Here is a 17,321-nt window from a genome sequence, read left to right on the forward strand (position 1 = left end):
TAGTGGGAAGCAGCCGCATAGCACAGGGAGATCAGCTTGGTGCTTTGTGACCACCTAGAGGGGTGGGATAGGGAGGGTGGGAGGGAGACGCAAGACAGAGGGGATATGGGGATATATGTTTAGGTATAGCTGATTCACTTTGTTATACAGCAGAAGGTAACACAACATTGTAAAGCAATTATACTCTATAAAGATATTTTTTAAAAAAAACGTTTTTGACACTATTTCAAATCCCTAGAAGACTTAACCCTGATATCTAGAAGCAAGAATGTGGCTAAATTTAAAAGGAAGTCTGCCTGGACAGGTGGCTGCTGGCTCCACTGGTACCTGCCCGGGTGCTGTGGTTTTACGTCGTTTACCCTTAGCACAGATAGAAGAAAAGGGAAAGGGGGCTTTCACGGGAGAGGCGGGAGCTGCAATTAAAAGGTAGATGGTATCTGTACCAATATAAAAAGTCAAAGGAGGACATGCTGATGAAGGCATAAACTGTCTAAAAATTAAACACAAAACTGAACTCTTGGTGGTACCCATTAATACACACACCATAATTCTGACTTTTTAATCTCTCTGCCAGGAATATTATGGGACGGTGTATGCCTCACCTAAGAGCACATGCATATTTGTGTGTGTGTGTGTGTGTGTGCGTGTGTGTGTGTGTGCGTGCGCACGGGCGTGTGTTTGTGACAGCTGACAATGGATATGAAGAGACATGATTTGCCGTTTAAACAGGTGCCATAGTGGGCAATGCGTGTTCACATTACAGGGCTGGGACCGAGGGAGGGTTAGGGGCACACACGCCTGGCGTGGCCTCCTAGAGGGTTAGTCAGTCATGTCAGACCAAGTAACGAGCAAGTGACCCAAGAGCATTACTCTATCTTTATTTATTTGATTTTTTTAATTGAAGTATAGTTGATTTACAATGTTGTGTTGGTTTCAGGTGTACAGCAAAGTGATTCAGTTATACATACGGTCATATGTTGTTTTTCAGATTCTTTTTCATTACGATTTATCACAGGGTATTGAATATAGTTCCCTGTGCTATACAGTAGGACCTTGTTGTTTACCTATTTTACATATAATAGTTTGTATCTGCCAATCCTGGAGGATTACTTTAAAAGAGTTTAAATCCCCATGTCACTCTGAAGACCCCGCTCCCCGGGAACTACCTAGAAAAGACAGAGTGACTCCCCCCTGTGACTCTGGTGGACACACTCTCAGGGAGGAGAACTGAAGCCAAGGGTGTCAGGTTTAACTGTCCACATTCACAGAACACTTGCCAGGAATAAAAGTTATGACTTTGTCTTCCTCTTTTTCTTTTTTAAGCAAAAAAAAAAAGTTCACTTAAGTTTTTTGTTGTTGTTAAGGAGCCTTTGTTATTCTGTGTCTCTGGGATGAAAAGTAAGATCTTGTTCTGATTCTCCATTCCCCAATGTCTTCCTCTTTGGAAACTGAAGCTTAAGAAAAGTCTGTATTCGAGTGACCCAAGTTGGATTCTTCTGTATATCTGGCTGGAAATTCACTAAGAAAAACGCTGCCTTCTAATTTTTTGAGATGTTCCCAGTGGGATGAGACTGAGAGACCCCACTGGAAGGGGCTTAAAGCAGTGCCTGTGAAGGTCCCTCTCATCACGTGGGCCCGGACCCAGGTCTGGGTACCTGACAGCCACTGTGCGACAGCTCACAGGGGAGCGGTGAGCTGAGAACTGACTGATGGGCTGTGACTGGAACAGCAGCCGCTCAATGGACCCTCTAGAGAGTGGCTGAGGGTTTCCCACGCAGCATCTCTGCCCACCCTGCTATCTGCTGCACCTGCCCTGTTGAAGCAGTGTCTCTGCCTGGACCACACCTCCTCCTTCTCGCAGACTCAGATGTCACAGACCAGCTCCAATGCCGCCCCGTGTGGATCGTGCCCTAACTTCCCCGGGCAAAATAAGCCACTCCCTCCACCTTGCTTTCTGCACAGCGCTGACCACTCTATTGCATGGTAACTGTAAGACTCTGAGCTCCTCCTACCCAGAACTAGCTGTTCGTGACCGAGCATGGAACATGACACACACTAAACGTGCAGAACGGTGACATTTCTTTTTAGAATAAGAAGCCCATGTTAGCCACAGCTGTGGCTTCCTTACCATTTAAAGACCCACAAGCGAGGGAGTTTAGAGAAAACGTGCAAAGTAAAAGGCACAGTAAGTCGAGGGCCCTGCTGGCCATGTTTGCCAGACCCAGTCTTATGGCTTATCCTATGTTCTTTCACTCAAACCGCGGGCCCAAAGCGATGCGTGGAGACATTCTATAAAGGTATCTGAGCCCTAAATTATGACGCAGGGACAGACTGGACTCCTGGCTCTATTTCCTAGGCCTCTGACTCTGGGCAAGTCAACTCCTCTCTCCCAGACTTTCTCTCCTCATCTGAGAATGGCAACCACATATGCAGGCGTCAAAAATCATAACCACTAAATCTACAAAGATCAATGGAAAGAGTTCCAATAGCAAGTAACTAAAACAGAAGAGAGAAGTGTTCATACATTTTGATCGAAATCGTGTAAAAATGTATCTGTACCTGAACAATAACTGGAAGGCGATATGCAAATAAAAACAATATTTTACTGAATGAACTATGAGGGGGTTTCTCAAATACGCTTCATTATTATTGTATCAAAGAAAATTGGGGTGAGGCCTTACAGGGCTGCCACGGATATCAGACATAGGAAAGATCTTCGTCAACTCTGGGAAATACATAACTGTCATTCTGCTGTTGTTGTTATTCCTACTACTACTACCAGTGCACCTGAATGAAAGGTTCTTTCTTAAAATGGTTTGGAGACACACACATTTTTAGACTTAGAAAGCCTCTACACTCTCAGTCCTCAGACAACACAGATTTAACATATATAAAGGTTTTAAAAAATAACATATACACTCTAGGAGTTTCCGTACTTAATCAGTACAGTTAACCTCCTGGAGATGTAAACCCCTGCTCTCCTAAGAAGCAGAGCAGGTTCCTCTCCCTGGCCACCCTCAGAAGGAGGTGGGAAGAGACCACACTCTCTGAGGCCAGCAAGGCCCAGGAGAGAAGGAGAGGGTCCTGTTGGAGCTGATGGGCTAAGAGTACAGCTGGGAAAACGCATCTCCAGAAATTCCTCAGCTCTTCCTTCAGAACTGCCTAGAAAAGATGCTTAGTCACGGAAGCTTCATAAACATGGATATTAAAAGTAATCCTAGGACTCTGAGGAACGCCATTCAGTGAGACCCACAAACTGCTCCAGCCTTACCCTTTGTCGACACTGGCGTGGACGGCTGCAACAACCCCTTCCAGGACGCGGAGAGGGTCCGCCGGCCCCCCGAGGTCAGCACTGCCTCCACTGCGAAGGGAGAGACAGAGAGAGGAACGGAATCAGAACAGGATGGCTCAAGCCTCAGAAACAAGTGGACACTTACACTCGGATGAATCCAGCTGGATCTCGGCACAGCATATACCACCAGCTCATGGCCGATCGTGGTATATGCAGCCCACAAGGGTACCAAGTCCTATACTGTGTGCTAAGGATGTGGAGATGAAACCTCTGCCCTTAAAGAGCTCACAGTCTAATACAGGCTTGTTTTCCTACAAAGAGAGTAGAGGAAAAGGGGGAAAAAAGAAGGAAAAAGACAGAGTAAGAAAATCTACTTGCATTCTGTCATCCAAAAATTCAAAGATATACTCAATGGGCATTAAAAATAAGAGCTATTTTAAGCATTAAGTATATGGTAGTCTAAATTCTCTAGTTGGCCTTTTTTTGAAAACACTAATATTTACATGGTTCTTACTAGGTAGCAGGCACTGCTAAGTGCTTCACATACATCCTGACATTTAATAATCTCAACAGCCCATGAGACAGGCCCTATTATGCCCATTCTACAAATGCGTATGTCTGGAACTCTACTGAATTCTGAAAATGTAACAGAGGAAAGAGAAGTTTTAGATGAGTTTTTGAATAGTTTGTTATATGATTTAAACCAACTGCTGCTGTATGTTCGTCCCTTTGTCATTTTATGCCTACTAAATTTCACTAACTTTCTAAAACGTAAATGTTATGGACATAGTCAATAGCAATTTGTTTTCCTTTGAAAAAGAGGTAGGTGAACTGAAGTTCCCCTTCCCCCCACTACTGAAAGATTTAACTCATTTTTATTGAATGTCTCCTGTACACTAAGTCTAACATTTATTAGATCAGAACAAAATCTTCAGTAGTAGAACTGGGCACAGGGAAAAAGAAAGGAGTATAATTTATGTCAGAATTTTATAAACGTAAAAATATATCATATTTTAATTATATGAAAATGTACAATTTTTGAAAAATAAACTAAATTATATTCAAAGCAGTAATTTTTCAAATTTTTATTTTTGTGAGCTTCATCTAAGCCTTGATTTAAGAAATAATAAAAGATAACTGAATCAAAAAGGTATAAAATATGGTAAACAATTATCTGTCATCATTTGAAAGAGGAAAGTGTCTCTTATAATCACAACCACCACCAAAACATAATAAGCTCGTAATAGAATAAAGCTTTATTCATTTCATATTTGCGATTTCTAAAAAGTGTTACACTATTTCATTTCTCTCCCTGTATATAAAATTACCAGATACCTCAGAGCATTAAGGTGAAAACCGGATGAAGCTGGGTAATTAAACTGACGAAGCCTCATTTGATTTCAGCTCAGCTGCTGAAAATTGACACGCATTTAATCAAAAAGTTGCTTAAAAGAAGAATAATTTAAACACAACTAAATCTTTTAGGCTAATTGCATTATTCACAGAAAGCACTTGATGCCTCATTATTTTCTAAGCTCAACTTTCCCTTTTTCCTAATCCCCTTGGATGTATTCCTACAAAGATACCAGCCTATCGACAGAAAGCTAGAATTTCTCAATTGTCAGTTTTATGCCATTAATTGCAGGTAAATAATGTCCTAAGATACTTAACACATGTCCAACTTCTTCAGTATATGATTAACCTTGCCTTGTGTACTTCAAAAGAAACTTCTGGGAACTGGTTTCCCACTGCTACAAAGAAGGGGAATTAGAAGAGACAAGCTCTGAAAATCCACGCTGAAGTCACATGACAGTCTGACACTTAGCGACCTGCTTCACATGCCATTTTGGCCTTTCCCTTATTTCAAGAATTATCTGGGTGCGAGAGAGGGTCTACCCAGAAGTTAGCTAGCTTCTTGACATGTTACACACAGGACCAATGACAGAACACTGCCATGGTTCTCCATTCACAAGATATTTTAAGACATGAGACTGAGAAGTCTAATCATAGTCTCTCCCTTTTTATGAAGTACATCATACTTTATAAAATGCTCCTACATACATGATAGTATTTTACCTTTCTAACAACCGTGAAACAAGCACATTACTGGCAAAGTATCAGCTCAGGTTCTCCTCAATGACTGTTTTATAGCTTACCTCAACGCAGAGATGATTTTCGTTATTGCACCGTGTACTATATCCTTAGGTGAGATGTCAAGAGGGCCAACGGCCACCTCTAGCAGCTGTTGAATCATTCTTAGAGGCTGACCGTCTAAACACATGGCCACGGCTTGATCCTGAACTTTCCCTTTTTCTGACCGAGACAGATCATAGAGGTAACTATATTTCTGCAGTGTTTCCTGCAAACATAGGGAATTCAACATGTAAATATCAACTAGGAATTACATGTCTACATGGACAGAGTGAAATATACTTAGAAGCTCTCAAACCAAATACGCTATGACCACAAACACCACATGGAGGAATACGCAGGGGTTGTTAAGAGCTTGGTCTCCAGGGCCACCCAGGCTTGAGTGCAATCCTCGCTTTAATTAGTAAGCCATTGTGATCTCAACTTTCCAGCATCTATAAAACGAGGATGAGGACAATCACTTCTTATGAACAGAGGATGTCATAAACATTCAATAATATAAAAATCAGTCCTTGGGCTTCCCTGGTGGCACAGTGGCTGAGAGCCCGCCTGCCGATGCAGGGGACGTGGGGTCATGACCCAGTCTGGGAGGATCCCACATGCCGTGGAGCGGCTGGGGCCGTGAGCCATGGCCGCTGAGCCTGCGCGTCCGGAGCCTGTGTTCCGCAAGGGGAGAGGCCACAGCAATGAGAGGGCCACGTACCGCAAAAAAAAAAAAAAAAAATCAGTCCTTTAGCACAATGTTAGGCACAAAGTAATGCTCATTAAGGGCAAATTTCTCTATTATTATTATTGTGCTATAACCACATGATGGTTATAATCTATTAAGCATCAACTATGTAAACCCAGGTATTGTACATATGTCGTCTGATTTAATGGTTATCATTATCCCACAAGGAGTTTTTTAATTAGCTCCACTTTACCAAAAGGGAAATAGAAGACCAAAGATGTTAAGTAACGTGTCCAAAGTCGCACAACCAGCCATTAATGGATCTTAGGATTAGAATCCGAGATTCTACTTTCCCCACTGCACCCTCCCACTCCACACTGCCTGCCCCTCTTTGGTAACACTGTACAAACTAACATGACAACAGATAACTTAATAGGACACCAGCTACCATTGTTCAGCATACCAAATATGGCCACTTGATGTTAATAACACTTTCCAACTTTCACAAGTAATTCTCAGTATAACTGCTTTGTCTTTCAAAACAACCATGTGGAAATCTAAACATTAACTGGAAATTTGATGATATTGAAGAATTCCTATTACCTTTTTTACTGGTAATGCTGTAGTGGTTAAGTTTAAACATATCTTTTAGAAATAGATGTGGAAGGATCTGTGGATAAAATGAAAAGCTGACTGGGTTTTTCTTTAAAATGATCCACAGGAGCGTAGTAAGGGTAGGTAGGGGTAGGGGTGAAATAAGATTGGTCACATTTTGATAATTGTGGAAGCTGGGAGTTGGGCACATGAGATTTCATGTCACTATTCTCCCCATTGTTTTCTAAACTTTCTATTAAAAAAAAAAGAGACTGTGAGTTAGGCAGGGCAGTTACTAGTATCCCTACTGAGACAAGCGGAAACTGAGGCCCCAATGGCCTGTAATTGAAATTGCACTAACCTTCTTGAGTACATAAGATGGTCTTGCACGCAGTACATATAAAGAGGTTAAAATCAAGGCCTGAACTTAAAAGGGACAAATATATGAAGTTGAAGTTACTTCCAGCATTTGCTCTGAAAGGCGCCTTAACAAAATCATATAATGTTCAATTTAGGAATCAGAAAAGGCTCCTATTACAGATCATCCACGGTCTAACATTTGCAAGTAGCTATCTGGTACCTTTAAATCTAGCTGAAGCAAGTGGCTGATTTTGTTAATAACCCCCTTGGCCCCACATACACTACTCTAGCCACTGAAAGACAATACTTATTCCAAGGAGAGTAATGACAATTCTCCAGATATGAATATAGAATACTTGATTAGAAAAATGAATACATATTTTAAAAGTTTTATACTAGTAAGTATAAATCACTTTTACCTGAAGATCCAAATTTTACCCTAGTTCTTATAATTATTGATTATAGAACTGTAAGTATCAACAGGATAAAATCAAGATTGGTAAAGCCAATCTGCTCCCTGCAAAGGCTTCTATCTTGCTCATACCATTATTTAATATTATTCATTAGATAGCCTAACAGGCGCTGTAAAGCACAGAATGAAATAAAAGTGTTATCAGACTTTTGAATTCTTCCCCTTATCTTTTGCATGAGGGGCTTACATTTCTGTGTCTCATACATATTTTGAAATCTCCCATTTGTTCATTATCTGGACTCCTCTCCACTGACTGATCTTTCTGGTCAGGAATATTTTTTACAAACCAAGAATACAATTCAATAAACTTGTAAGGTTTAAGAAAAATAAAAGAGGAGGTTAGTGGCCACTTACAGGTTCATTCACCATAGCATTAAAGGGCAAATGGAATTTTTTTTTATATACCTAAACGCTTTTATCACCTAGATGAAGATCATTTACTTATTGATTTGTCAACTTTTAAGTTATGGAAAAGAATATTAAAATTTCCATGACTGTGACAATACAGAAGAAAAGCTCCAAGGCTACAGAGGGTTTCCTCATGTAGTCCCAACACCCTGGTCCCCAGACCTCATCATGGCAGGGGCTCCTGACTCTCATGGGGTGCTTTCTGAGACACCATCAGGGTCTCAACAAGAAACCAACTAGGAACAACTTTATTAGCCAAAAAAGTCATATCAATAATGAAGTTACACTGGAAAATGCAACATAAAAACAGGATGAGTACATACAATTTTTTTTAAAAAAAAACTATTGAAGCAGGCATGGATGGCTATTTCTGAATTTTTCTGAAGATTAGGGGGAAAAAAATATATCACTGTTCAATTGGACAGCAAAACATCTACCAGCTAGAAGCAGAGCTTGAGAACCTCAGTCTTCATCATTTCTCAGCTTTAGCAACCACTACCCATCCTGGCCCCCCTTCTCCCACCCCTCTCACCTCCTCACGTCCTTCCTCCCCAATTTATCAATCGTGTTAAGTGGCCTACAATCCTTTTTAAAGAAGCGAAAACTGAACTGACAATCAAGAGATAATGACGAGGTTAAAGGATAAAGATTTAAGACCATTATCTGTAAGATTTGGAGGTGTGGGGAATAAATTAGGAGTTTAAGCTTAACATATACACACTACTATGTATAAAACAGATCAATAACAAGGACCTACTGTAGAGCACAGGCAACTATATTCAGTGTCCTATAATAACCTATAATGGAAAAGAATCTGAAAAAAGGATACATGCACACACACACACACACGTGTGTGAGTGTGTGTATATATATATATATATATATCTAAATAAAACTGAATCACTTTGCTGTACACCTGAAACTAACCCAACATTGTAAATAAACTATACCTCAATAAAAAAAAGGTTATTGAAAAAAAAATCTGCAAGATTGAAAACCCTATCAAAACTACGAATATAGCTTTAAAGGATAAATGAAAGAATACACTGGCATTATCTGAGTGAGTGAGCACACAGAAGTGTGAATTTCATTACCTGCTCACTATTCTTCAGAGAAACGATGAAGCTGTGGTTGAGGGTTTCCAGGTGAGCCAGTGACTTCTCCAGATGATTCAAGGCATCTGCGTAGGTCATCTTAGAATCACTAGCCTCTTGAATGTCTTCTGAATTTCTTTTCCTTGGCTTCTCAATAAAATGTTTGACTGTCTTAATAGCCTTTCCAGTCATTTCTTTACGTGCTTCCACAGATAGCTTTAACAAACAAACAAGAAAAACAGGAATTGAATAAAAGTGAGATAAATCACCCTACATTATTACACATGGCATATTTAAAAGATATTAATGTGGTAGAGAGAACAAAAGTAAAATTTTAATACGTACAACTTTAGTGAATAGGACTTTTGCTAGACTGGTTTTTCTTCCATGAATAAAACAAAAATAGGGAGGTACCACTTGCACTATTACATGAGCAAATACAGTTTTTTAAATGCTAATACCCCAAAGCAGGTGGTGTCTTGATGAAACTAAAAGTCAAATAGATTACTGGTTACAGTGAAAAAATGAGGAGTCAATTCTACAACCAGTTCTGATCGTTTACTATAAGGAAATAATTCAAAAGAAGAAAACAGCACAGGAATGAAGATTTTAACTGGAATAAGAACACAAAAATAAAACTTCAAAAGCAATCTAATTGCCTGATGATATGAGATATGGTAACCAGCTTATGATAAATTACTAGACAAAACATTATGCAGCCGTTAAAATTAGAATTATAAAAACAGCATAAGCCATTTGGAAAATGGTTATCATAAAATGTTCAATTTTAGAAATCAGAAATCATAAAACTATTTATACCATGCTTACATTAAAATCTGAAGTATACTTGTGCATGTGGCTGAATACACACACACACACACACACACACACACACACACTCTCTCTCTCTCTCTCTCTCTCTACTGGTGACCATTATGTTAAAGTGTTGGGATCATGAGCAATTCTGTTCTTCTCAATTTTCCAAATTTTCTATAATAATGTTGTATTCACTCATTTACTCACCAACTGCTTACTGAATTCTTATATGTGACGGCCACTGCAATAGGTATGTAAGGGTTATATTTTTCTAATATTTTTTTTTTTTTTGCAGTACGCGGGCCTCTCACTGCTGTGGCCTCTCCCGCTGCGGAGCACAGGCTCCGGACGCGCAGGCTCAGCGGCCACGGCCCATGGGCCCAGCCGCTCCGCGGCATGTGGGATCTTCCCGGACCGGGGCACGAACCCGTGTCCCCTGCATCGGCAGGTGGACTCTCAACCACTGCGCCACCAGAGAAGCCCCGACTCTAATATTTAATATGTTAAGTTCACTTGGCCTCAAGAATGCAAACTTAAGTTTAAACTTAACCCGTTTTGATGGAGGCACCACGTACCTCTGAGCCATTCTGGGGCCTTTTCAGGCCCTGCTGATTTGTGCTGCTCTGGACCCTGGAATTCAGTCTCTTGTCAACTACTCCAGCAGACGTGTACTAGAGCCTTAAAAGGGCTTTGTGTTGATTTACAAACAACAACAACAATAACAGATAAAGAGTCCTAGGACAAACTGTTATCTGTCCTATTACTTCTTAAAATCAGTCACGGTCCGTCTCTGGGTATTCTGAAAACTAGGCACAGGCTTCAATACACAGCACCGGCGACCACACCAATCAACACATGGCAAACCTCCCCCACTCTCCATTTCCCACCAGCTCCCTCCAAGTCATTCCACATAAGATTAATGTTTTATAAGAGATGGCATTTTCTTAATCCCATATACATATTGGTAAAAGGATCTTTAGGAAAGCACTGCTTTCACTGAATTGTAAGTATCTGCTTTGCAAATGCAGCTTCCAAACAAGTTCTGTGGCCCCCACTCCTTACGTGATGGCTGCCTCCCAGCACCCATGACATGAAACAAAATCAGAAGCTACCACTGACTGCCAAGTATTAGTTACATTACTATCTCTTCCCCTAAATAAACTGCGAACTCCTTTATGTGACTGAGAAATACAAGATACTAGAACTTGTGTTTAGTTCAGCAGACCTCCCTACGCCCCATTATGTGGATGGAAAGACCAAGCCCCAGGGAGGCTGGGTGGTATGTTTGGGTTCATTATGAGAGTGAGGAGAGTAAAAGTCGGAATTCAGATCCCGTGGTTACCAAGACAGGGCTTCCCCTTCACTGCGCGTCACACAGATGCCACTTGGTCATGTCTGCCTCGTCACAGGCTCTGACAGAGCATGAACAAAATCGAGGCTTCAAAGCCCTACTAGGCCCTATATGATTTGCCCTTCACCTCACCCCACCTCTCTAAGCCTGTATCCCGCCTCTCTCCCGCTCTCAGCCCACTCCTGAGACACTCACCTCCCTGCAGGCCTGCAGAGCCTTTCCACTTGTTGGTCCCTCTGCCTGAAATGTTCTCCTCCCAGCGTATCCTCATGGCTCATTCCTGTGCTTCCCTCAGGACTCGGCACAAACATCGCCTTATCCGAGGCTTCCCTGACTACTGAGTAAGAGCTGCCACATCCTCCGTCCTCACTTGTCCTCGTTCTCCTTACCCTGCGTTATTTTTTCTTCACAACTGGCATGCTGTGTTTCTATTTGCTTACGGTCTGACTGTCACTATCTTCCCAGAACTCAGAATGGTGGCTCATACATAACACACTTGTTGAAGGTATAAAGGAATGAACGGATGAATGACAACATTTCAAAACGACAGAATAGCAAAAGCAGAGTTGCAGAAGTAGGAAGGCTTATGACCTATGTATAACCACTAGTGAGCACTTTAGACGGAGCAGGGGTGGGAAGGGCCAGATAGGAACATGCTAGGCTTTGCAGGGCACGCGCAGTCTCTTACATCTTCTCTTGGTTGGCTGGCTGGCTGGCTAGTTCTTACAGTCCTTTAAGAAGATATAAAAACCAGTCTTAAGGTATCTGAGAAAAAACTGTCATTCTTTCTCAAGCCTGCCTTTGTCTGCCCTTCCAGAATCAGCTCAGGGTTCACTCCTTTGAGATGTCGTCCCTAACATCATCTCCTCCTGCTACGTGTTCCTTTTAAAGCTTACCTGTATCAAAGAAAGCATTACACTGTGTTAAAATCGGCTGGTTACCTGTACGTTTCCCTGACTAAACAATGTGATCCTTCCGGGTAGAAACTGTGCTTTTTAAATCTCTGTATCCCTAGCACCTAATACAATGTCTAGCACATTGTAGACAAACAGAAAATAGCTACTAAATTACTAAACAACTCTGCTCAACATACAGGGGAGAAGTGGCATGGACATATACACACTACCAAATGTAAAATAGATAGTGGGAAGCAGCGCATAGCACAGGGAGATCAGCTCGGTGCTTTGTGACCACCTAGAGGGGTGGGATAGGGAGGGTGGGAGGGAGACGCAAGAGGGAGGAGATATGGGGATATACGTATACATATAGCTGATTCACTTTGTTATAAAGCAGAAACTAACACAACATGGTAAAGCAATTACACTCCAATAAAGATGTTTAAAAAAATGCAATGAAATAACATGTTCTCAACGTGTCCCTAGAAACCTGTGGTCCAGAATGCACCAGAAGGCTCCAATTTCTCAGGGACCACAGTGTCCTGTTCCGGTAAGATGGCCCCACGAGACTAAAATTGCAACATTTTAAAGAACTTGACACGAAAACCTCAGGACCAGATGTGTGCTATCGGGACAATGCCAGTTGGTAGTGATCAGAAGAGACGCAGGAAGAGGCACAAGGACATTAAACTGTGATGAGCTTGGGTTTATTCACTGACATCCATCCAGTGAAGGCGCTGTACATCCGCCTCGGGCTGGGTGCTGGCGACACAGACAAAATCAGATCAGGCCCCTGGCCCTAAGTATGTTAAACTCTAGTTGGAAAGACAGATAAAAGGCATTATACGGAAGCAGGATCCTTATCCAAGTGCGGGAGGGTAAACGCGACCTGCTGCAGAGAGCCTCCAAGGGGCACTGCGTCCCGACTGGAAGTGAGGGACTGGAAGGAAGGTCTGCTGAGGGAGGCTCTCTCTAAGGAGAGTCATCAGGAGTGAGTCGGCACGAAGACAGGAAAAGAAGAACTTCACGAGGTCCCCAGGTTACAGGGGCAAGTGGAGATGCTGTGGGTAAATCAGCATGGCCGGGATGCAGCCTGCAAGTAAAGGCCCGTCAGAGCCTGAGGGAGGAAGAAGCGGCGGCCCAACACGAAGGGCCTGTGTGCCGGGCGACAGGACTGCTCTCTATCACCCTCATGCCTGGGAAGCCATGAAAGGAAGGAGCTTAAGCAGAAGAGTGACACGATCAGTGCTATCGTCGTCATGAATGGCTTGATTCAAAATTCACCGAGACAACTTTCCTTGCGTGCAGGTACTTTAAGGCTGATAAACCTTGCACAGCAGATACTACTTTTTCTTTTAAAAATGAATATAGTGTGACTTTGAAGATAGGGCTGATATTTAGGAAATGGCAAGTGACTTCAGAAAAGCCAAACGCTACCTACAGAGTCAGCTGGACAAATCAGGGTTTACCTACTGTTCACATTGCTAATAGCAACTAACAGGGGACAGATAGATACCTTTCTTTTTGGGTTCAATTTAAAACCTCACCCTACTTTTCTTTCATCTCTCCCTCCTCCTCTTCAAGCACAAACACTCCAACACTTACCATGTGCTAGGCCTGGTCTGGGCACAGGGGATACAAAGGGAAATCAAAAACACAATCTCTACCTTTGAAGAACATATATCCTAATGGAAAAACCAAACACAAAAGTAAGTATTTATAAAGTGTGACAGAAGTATAAACTAACTATGTGGATGCAAGAAAAAGCATCCGTCTTAGGAAGGCAAGGAAGTCTTTAAAAAGGAGGTGGCACCGAAACCAGGACTTGAAGGATGAGCAAGAATTCCTGTGGAAGAAGCGGGTGAGGTGAATTTCAGCAGAGTGCGGCATGGGGACTTTAAAAAGGGAACGCTCTATGATTGTGACTCTCAACCTTCTATTGTACTCCAAAACACCTGAGGGATATAATATACTCCCACCAAAAACAGTGGCTCACCACCTCGAGGAGTCTCATGGCGGTGGAACGGTGAAGGCGAACCATCAGCTAACAGTATATCTGGGAAAACAGGAAGCATCACTTCTGAAAAAGATCAAAAAATGCCCTCATAGCATTTTTTGAGGAGGAATTTGATCCCCTCATAGCGCATCCTCAATCCCACTGCCAAGAAAAGTTAGACACTCTTCTTCCTTCAATCTCACTCCCGTGGAAAATCACAGCTCTAGGGGTAAGGGAGAGCCCTTGGTGTAAAGTGGAAAGTCTGTGTGTGTTCAGGCAGGAGACTGTCCTGCAGAGAAAGGACACAAAGGAGGGCTAGGGTCACCACAGGCGCCACATTGGGAAACTTACATTTTCCTTCAGGCCAGTGGCCTTCAAACTGGGGTATGTGTGCCCCAGTCACAAAGCCTTTTTGAAGGGTACAAAGGTTCAGATAATTTTAAGGGAATCAGTTCCTAAACTTTTACCTTCTCTAAATACTCTTTCCTAAGACTGGCCTTGAGAACGTGCTGGAGGTCAGAGTGTCAGGCCTATTCTCTTTTACCGCAGGCCTTCCTCTACTTACACAAGAAAGATATGCCCTGCATCCTTCCTGAATCAGACTCTGATACACTGTCCTGGAGTCTGAAAAGCTCCGGAACACCAAACGAAGGGACAATTCAATTCCTGGTGTGTGACATGACTCCAACATCTGGATAACACATTTCTTTTTGCATGCCAGAAGGTTTTCGATTCTTTGCTTTCAAAAAACTTTATGAAGGATCTAATTGAGTTGTCAGTTGATAAATCATTACAAATGATTTTTAACAACAGATTGCTATGCGATTTTTGGCTGATAACCTTGAGGGCATTCAAAGAATCGAGTGGCACTGCTATGACAAAACTCCTTGCCCATCCACTGTGAACAAAGTTTCAAAATATTCATGCCTATAAAAATGTAAAATGGAAAGAACTGATGTTGAATGCAATATCAACCTAGCAATAGTAAGAGTCAGCCACGGGCACATAAACTAATTAGGAACAACGTTTAAAGCCCTACCCATCTCATTAAGAGGTACGTTTTAAATACAATTTTCTTGCAATTAATGCTTATTTATCAAAAGTTAACGTATCTATGTTGTTCTAGTATATACTGCAATAATTGAAACAATAACTCAATACAGAGTAATTTTTAAAAAATCATCTTAGAGCCCTATTGAAACCTCACAACTCAGATTGGGACTTGAAGCCCCATGTTTGTAACCCTCAAAATTCATACATTGAAATCCTAACCCCAGAGGTGATGGTATGCGTGGGTGGGGACTGTGGGAGGTACGTAAGTCACGAGGGTGGAGCCCTTATTAATGAAATTAGTGCCTTGTACAAGAGGCTCCAGAAAGATCCCTATCCCCTCCGGCCATGTGAGGACACAGTGAGAAGGCACCTACAAAAAGGGCTCTCACCAGAACTCGACCACGCTGGTACCTTTATCTTGGACTTCCAGCCTCCAGAACTGAAACCAATAAATTTCTGTTGTTTATAAGCTACCCAGTCTACGGCATTTTGTTACAGAGTTAGAACAGACTAAGCCATCAAGTGCGTGAGAGGATAACCAGGTTATTTTAAATTCTCTTAGGTCCATGAGTAAAAAGTTAAGTCCACTGCTTTGGAGCACTGTTTCCCTGAAGTGTGATTTTTAGACCACCTATATTGAATTCAATTGAGCGCTACTTTAAAAAAGCAAATTCCTGGCTTCCCTGGTGGCGCAGTGGTTGAGAGTCTGCCTGCCGATGCAGGGGACCCGGGTTCGTGCCCCGGTCCGGGAGGATCCCACATGCCGCGGAGTGGCTGGGCCCGTGAGCCATGGCCACTGAGCCTGTGCGTCCGGAGCCTGTGCTCCGCAACGGGAGAGGCCACAGCAGTGAGAGGCCCACATACTGCAAAAAAAAAGCAAATTCCTGAGCCCTCCTTATACTCACTGACTCTCTGTGAGGCTGGGGAAGGCACTGGCATTGGTGGAAAGAAACTTGTATTTTGTACAAGCTTCTCCTGGTTAATTCCAGGTGGCTGGTGGTGAATGTGGGATGTGGCTGGAGATAGCTCCCAGGACTGGAGGCCGAGGGACAATTAGGTTAGACCGTCACTGCAAGTGTCTAGACAGGTTGGGGGAGTGATGAAAAAAAAAAGGCAGTTTTTACATGGATGCACCTAGAGATTATTATACTAAGTGAAGTAAGTCAGACATAGAAAGACAAATATCATATGATATCACTTATATGTGCAGTCTAAAATATGATAGAAATGAACTTATTTACAAACAGAAACAGACTCACAGACTTTGAAAACAAACTTACGGTTACCACAGGGGAAAGGTCGGGGGGAGGGATAAATTAGGAGGTTGGGACTGACATATACACACTACTCTATATAAAATTGATAATCAACAAGGACCTACTGTAGAGCACAGGGAACTCTACTCAATCCTCTGTAATAACCTATATGGGAAAAGAATCTGAAAAAGAATGGATACACGTACATGTATAACTGAATTACATTGCTGTACACCTGAAACTAACACAACATTGTAAATCAACTATACCCCAATATAAAAAAAATTTAAATTAAAAAAACAAAAAGAAGAAGGCAGTTTGGGATTTAAATGATAAACAAAGAACCAAAAGACACATATGCTGTCCTGTGCTGGCTGCCCAAGTTACACACGTGCAGCCGGCGCCTGTCAGTTGACCGAGCAGCTCCCAAACATTTCTGCCCAAGACCAACAGTAAGAAACACATTGTATATCAAAACTCAGTATCACAATATATATGCATTGAAATGTATGCATATATTAAAAGCCAACTAAAGTTTCATGAAACAATATAACCCCGACTGTGGTGAGGTACAATCTGGTATCTGATATTAATCTACCGTCTAGTGTTCTTTCCTGTTTGTTTGGTTTTAATGCTGACTACAACACTCTAATTACAGGATCCACTAATGGACTGGAACACATAGTTTGTAAAGCACCTGCAAATCTGCTCCAGTGATGACAGGATGACTTGTAGGGGTCAGCAAAGTTCAAGGCTACCAACAAGGTATCAAATTATCTAAGTTAGATTTAATTGACTTCAATAAAAAAGAAGTCCCTTTGTTTTACTGATAACATAATGTTAATCTCTCTCTCTGCTGACGTTGAATGTTATATATATGCTTTGTTTCTATGTCTACTTTCCTTCCTAGAT

At 41.9% G+C, this 17,321-nt stretch overlaps 1 protein-coding gene across 2 annotated transcripts in view; it reads right to left on the reverse strand.

Annotated features, from left to right (window-relative positions):
• NBAS (NBAS subunit of NRZ tethering complex) overlaps positions 1–17,321 on the reverse strand; it is a 332,635-nt gene that overhangs the window by 57,210 nt on the left and 258,104 nt on the right. For both annotated transcript variants that reach the window (XM_024747243.1, XM_024747242.1), the window contains 3 exons: positions 9,042–9,257; positions 5,449–5,651; positions 3,272–3,361 (listed from right to left, as the gene is read on the reverse strand). In XM_024747243.1, coding sequence (XP_024603011.1) covers positions 3,272–3,361; positions 5,449–5,651; positions 9,042–9,257 — 509 coding nt within the window. The remainder of the gene's footprint in view (positions 1–3,271; positions 3,362–5,448; positions 5,652–9,041; positions 9,258–17,321) is intronic.

Source organism: Neophocaena asiaeorientalis, unplaced genomic scaffold (assembly GCF_003031525.2).
Source record: "Neophocaena asiaeorientalis asiaeorientalis breed wild unplaced genomic scaffold, Neophocaena_asiaeorientalis_V1.1 scaffold398, whole genome shotgun sequence".
In the NCBI taxonomy this organism is placed as follows: Eukaryota; Metazoa; Chordata; class Mammalia; order Artiodactyla; family Phocoenidae; genus Neophocaena; species Neophocaena asiaeorientalis.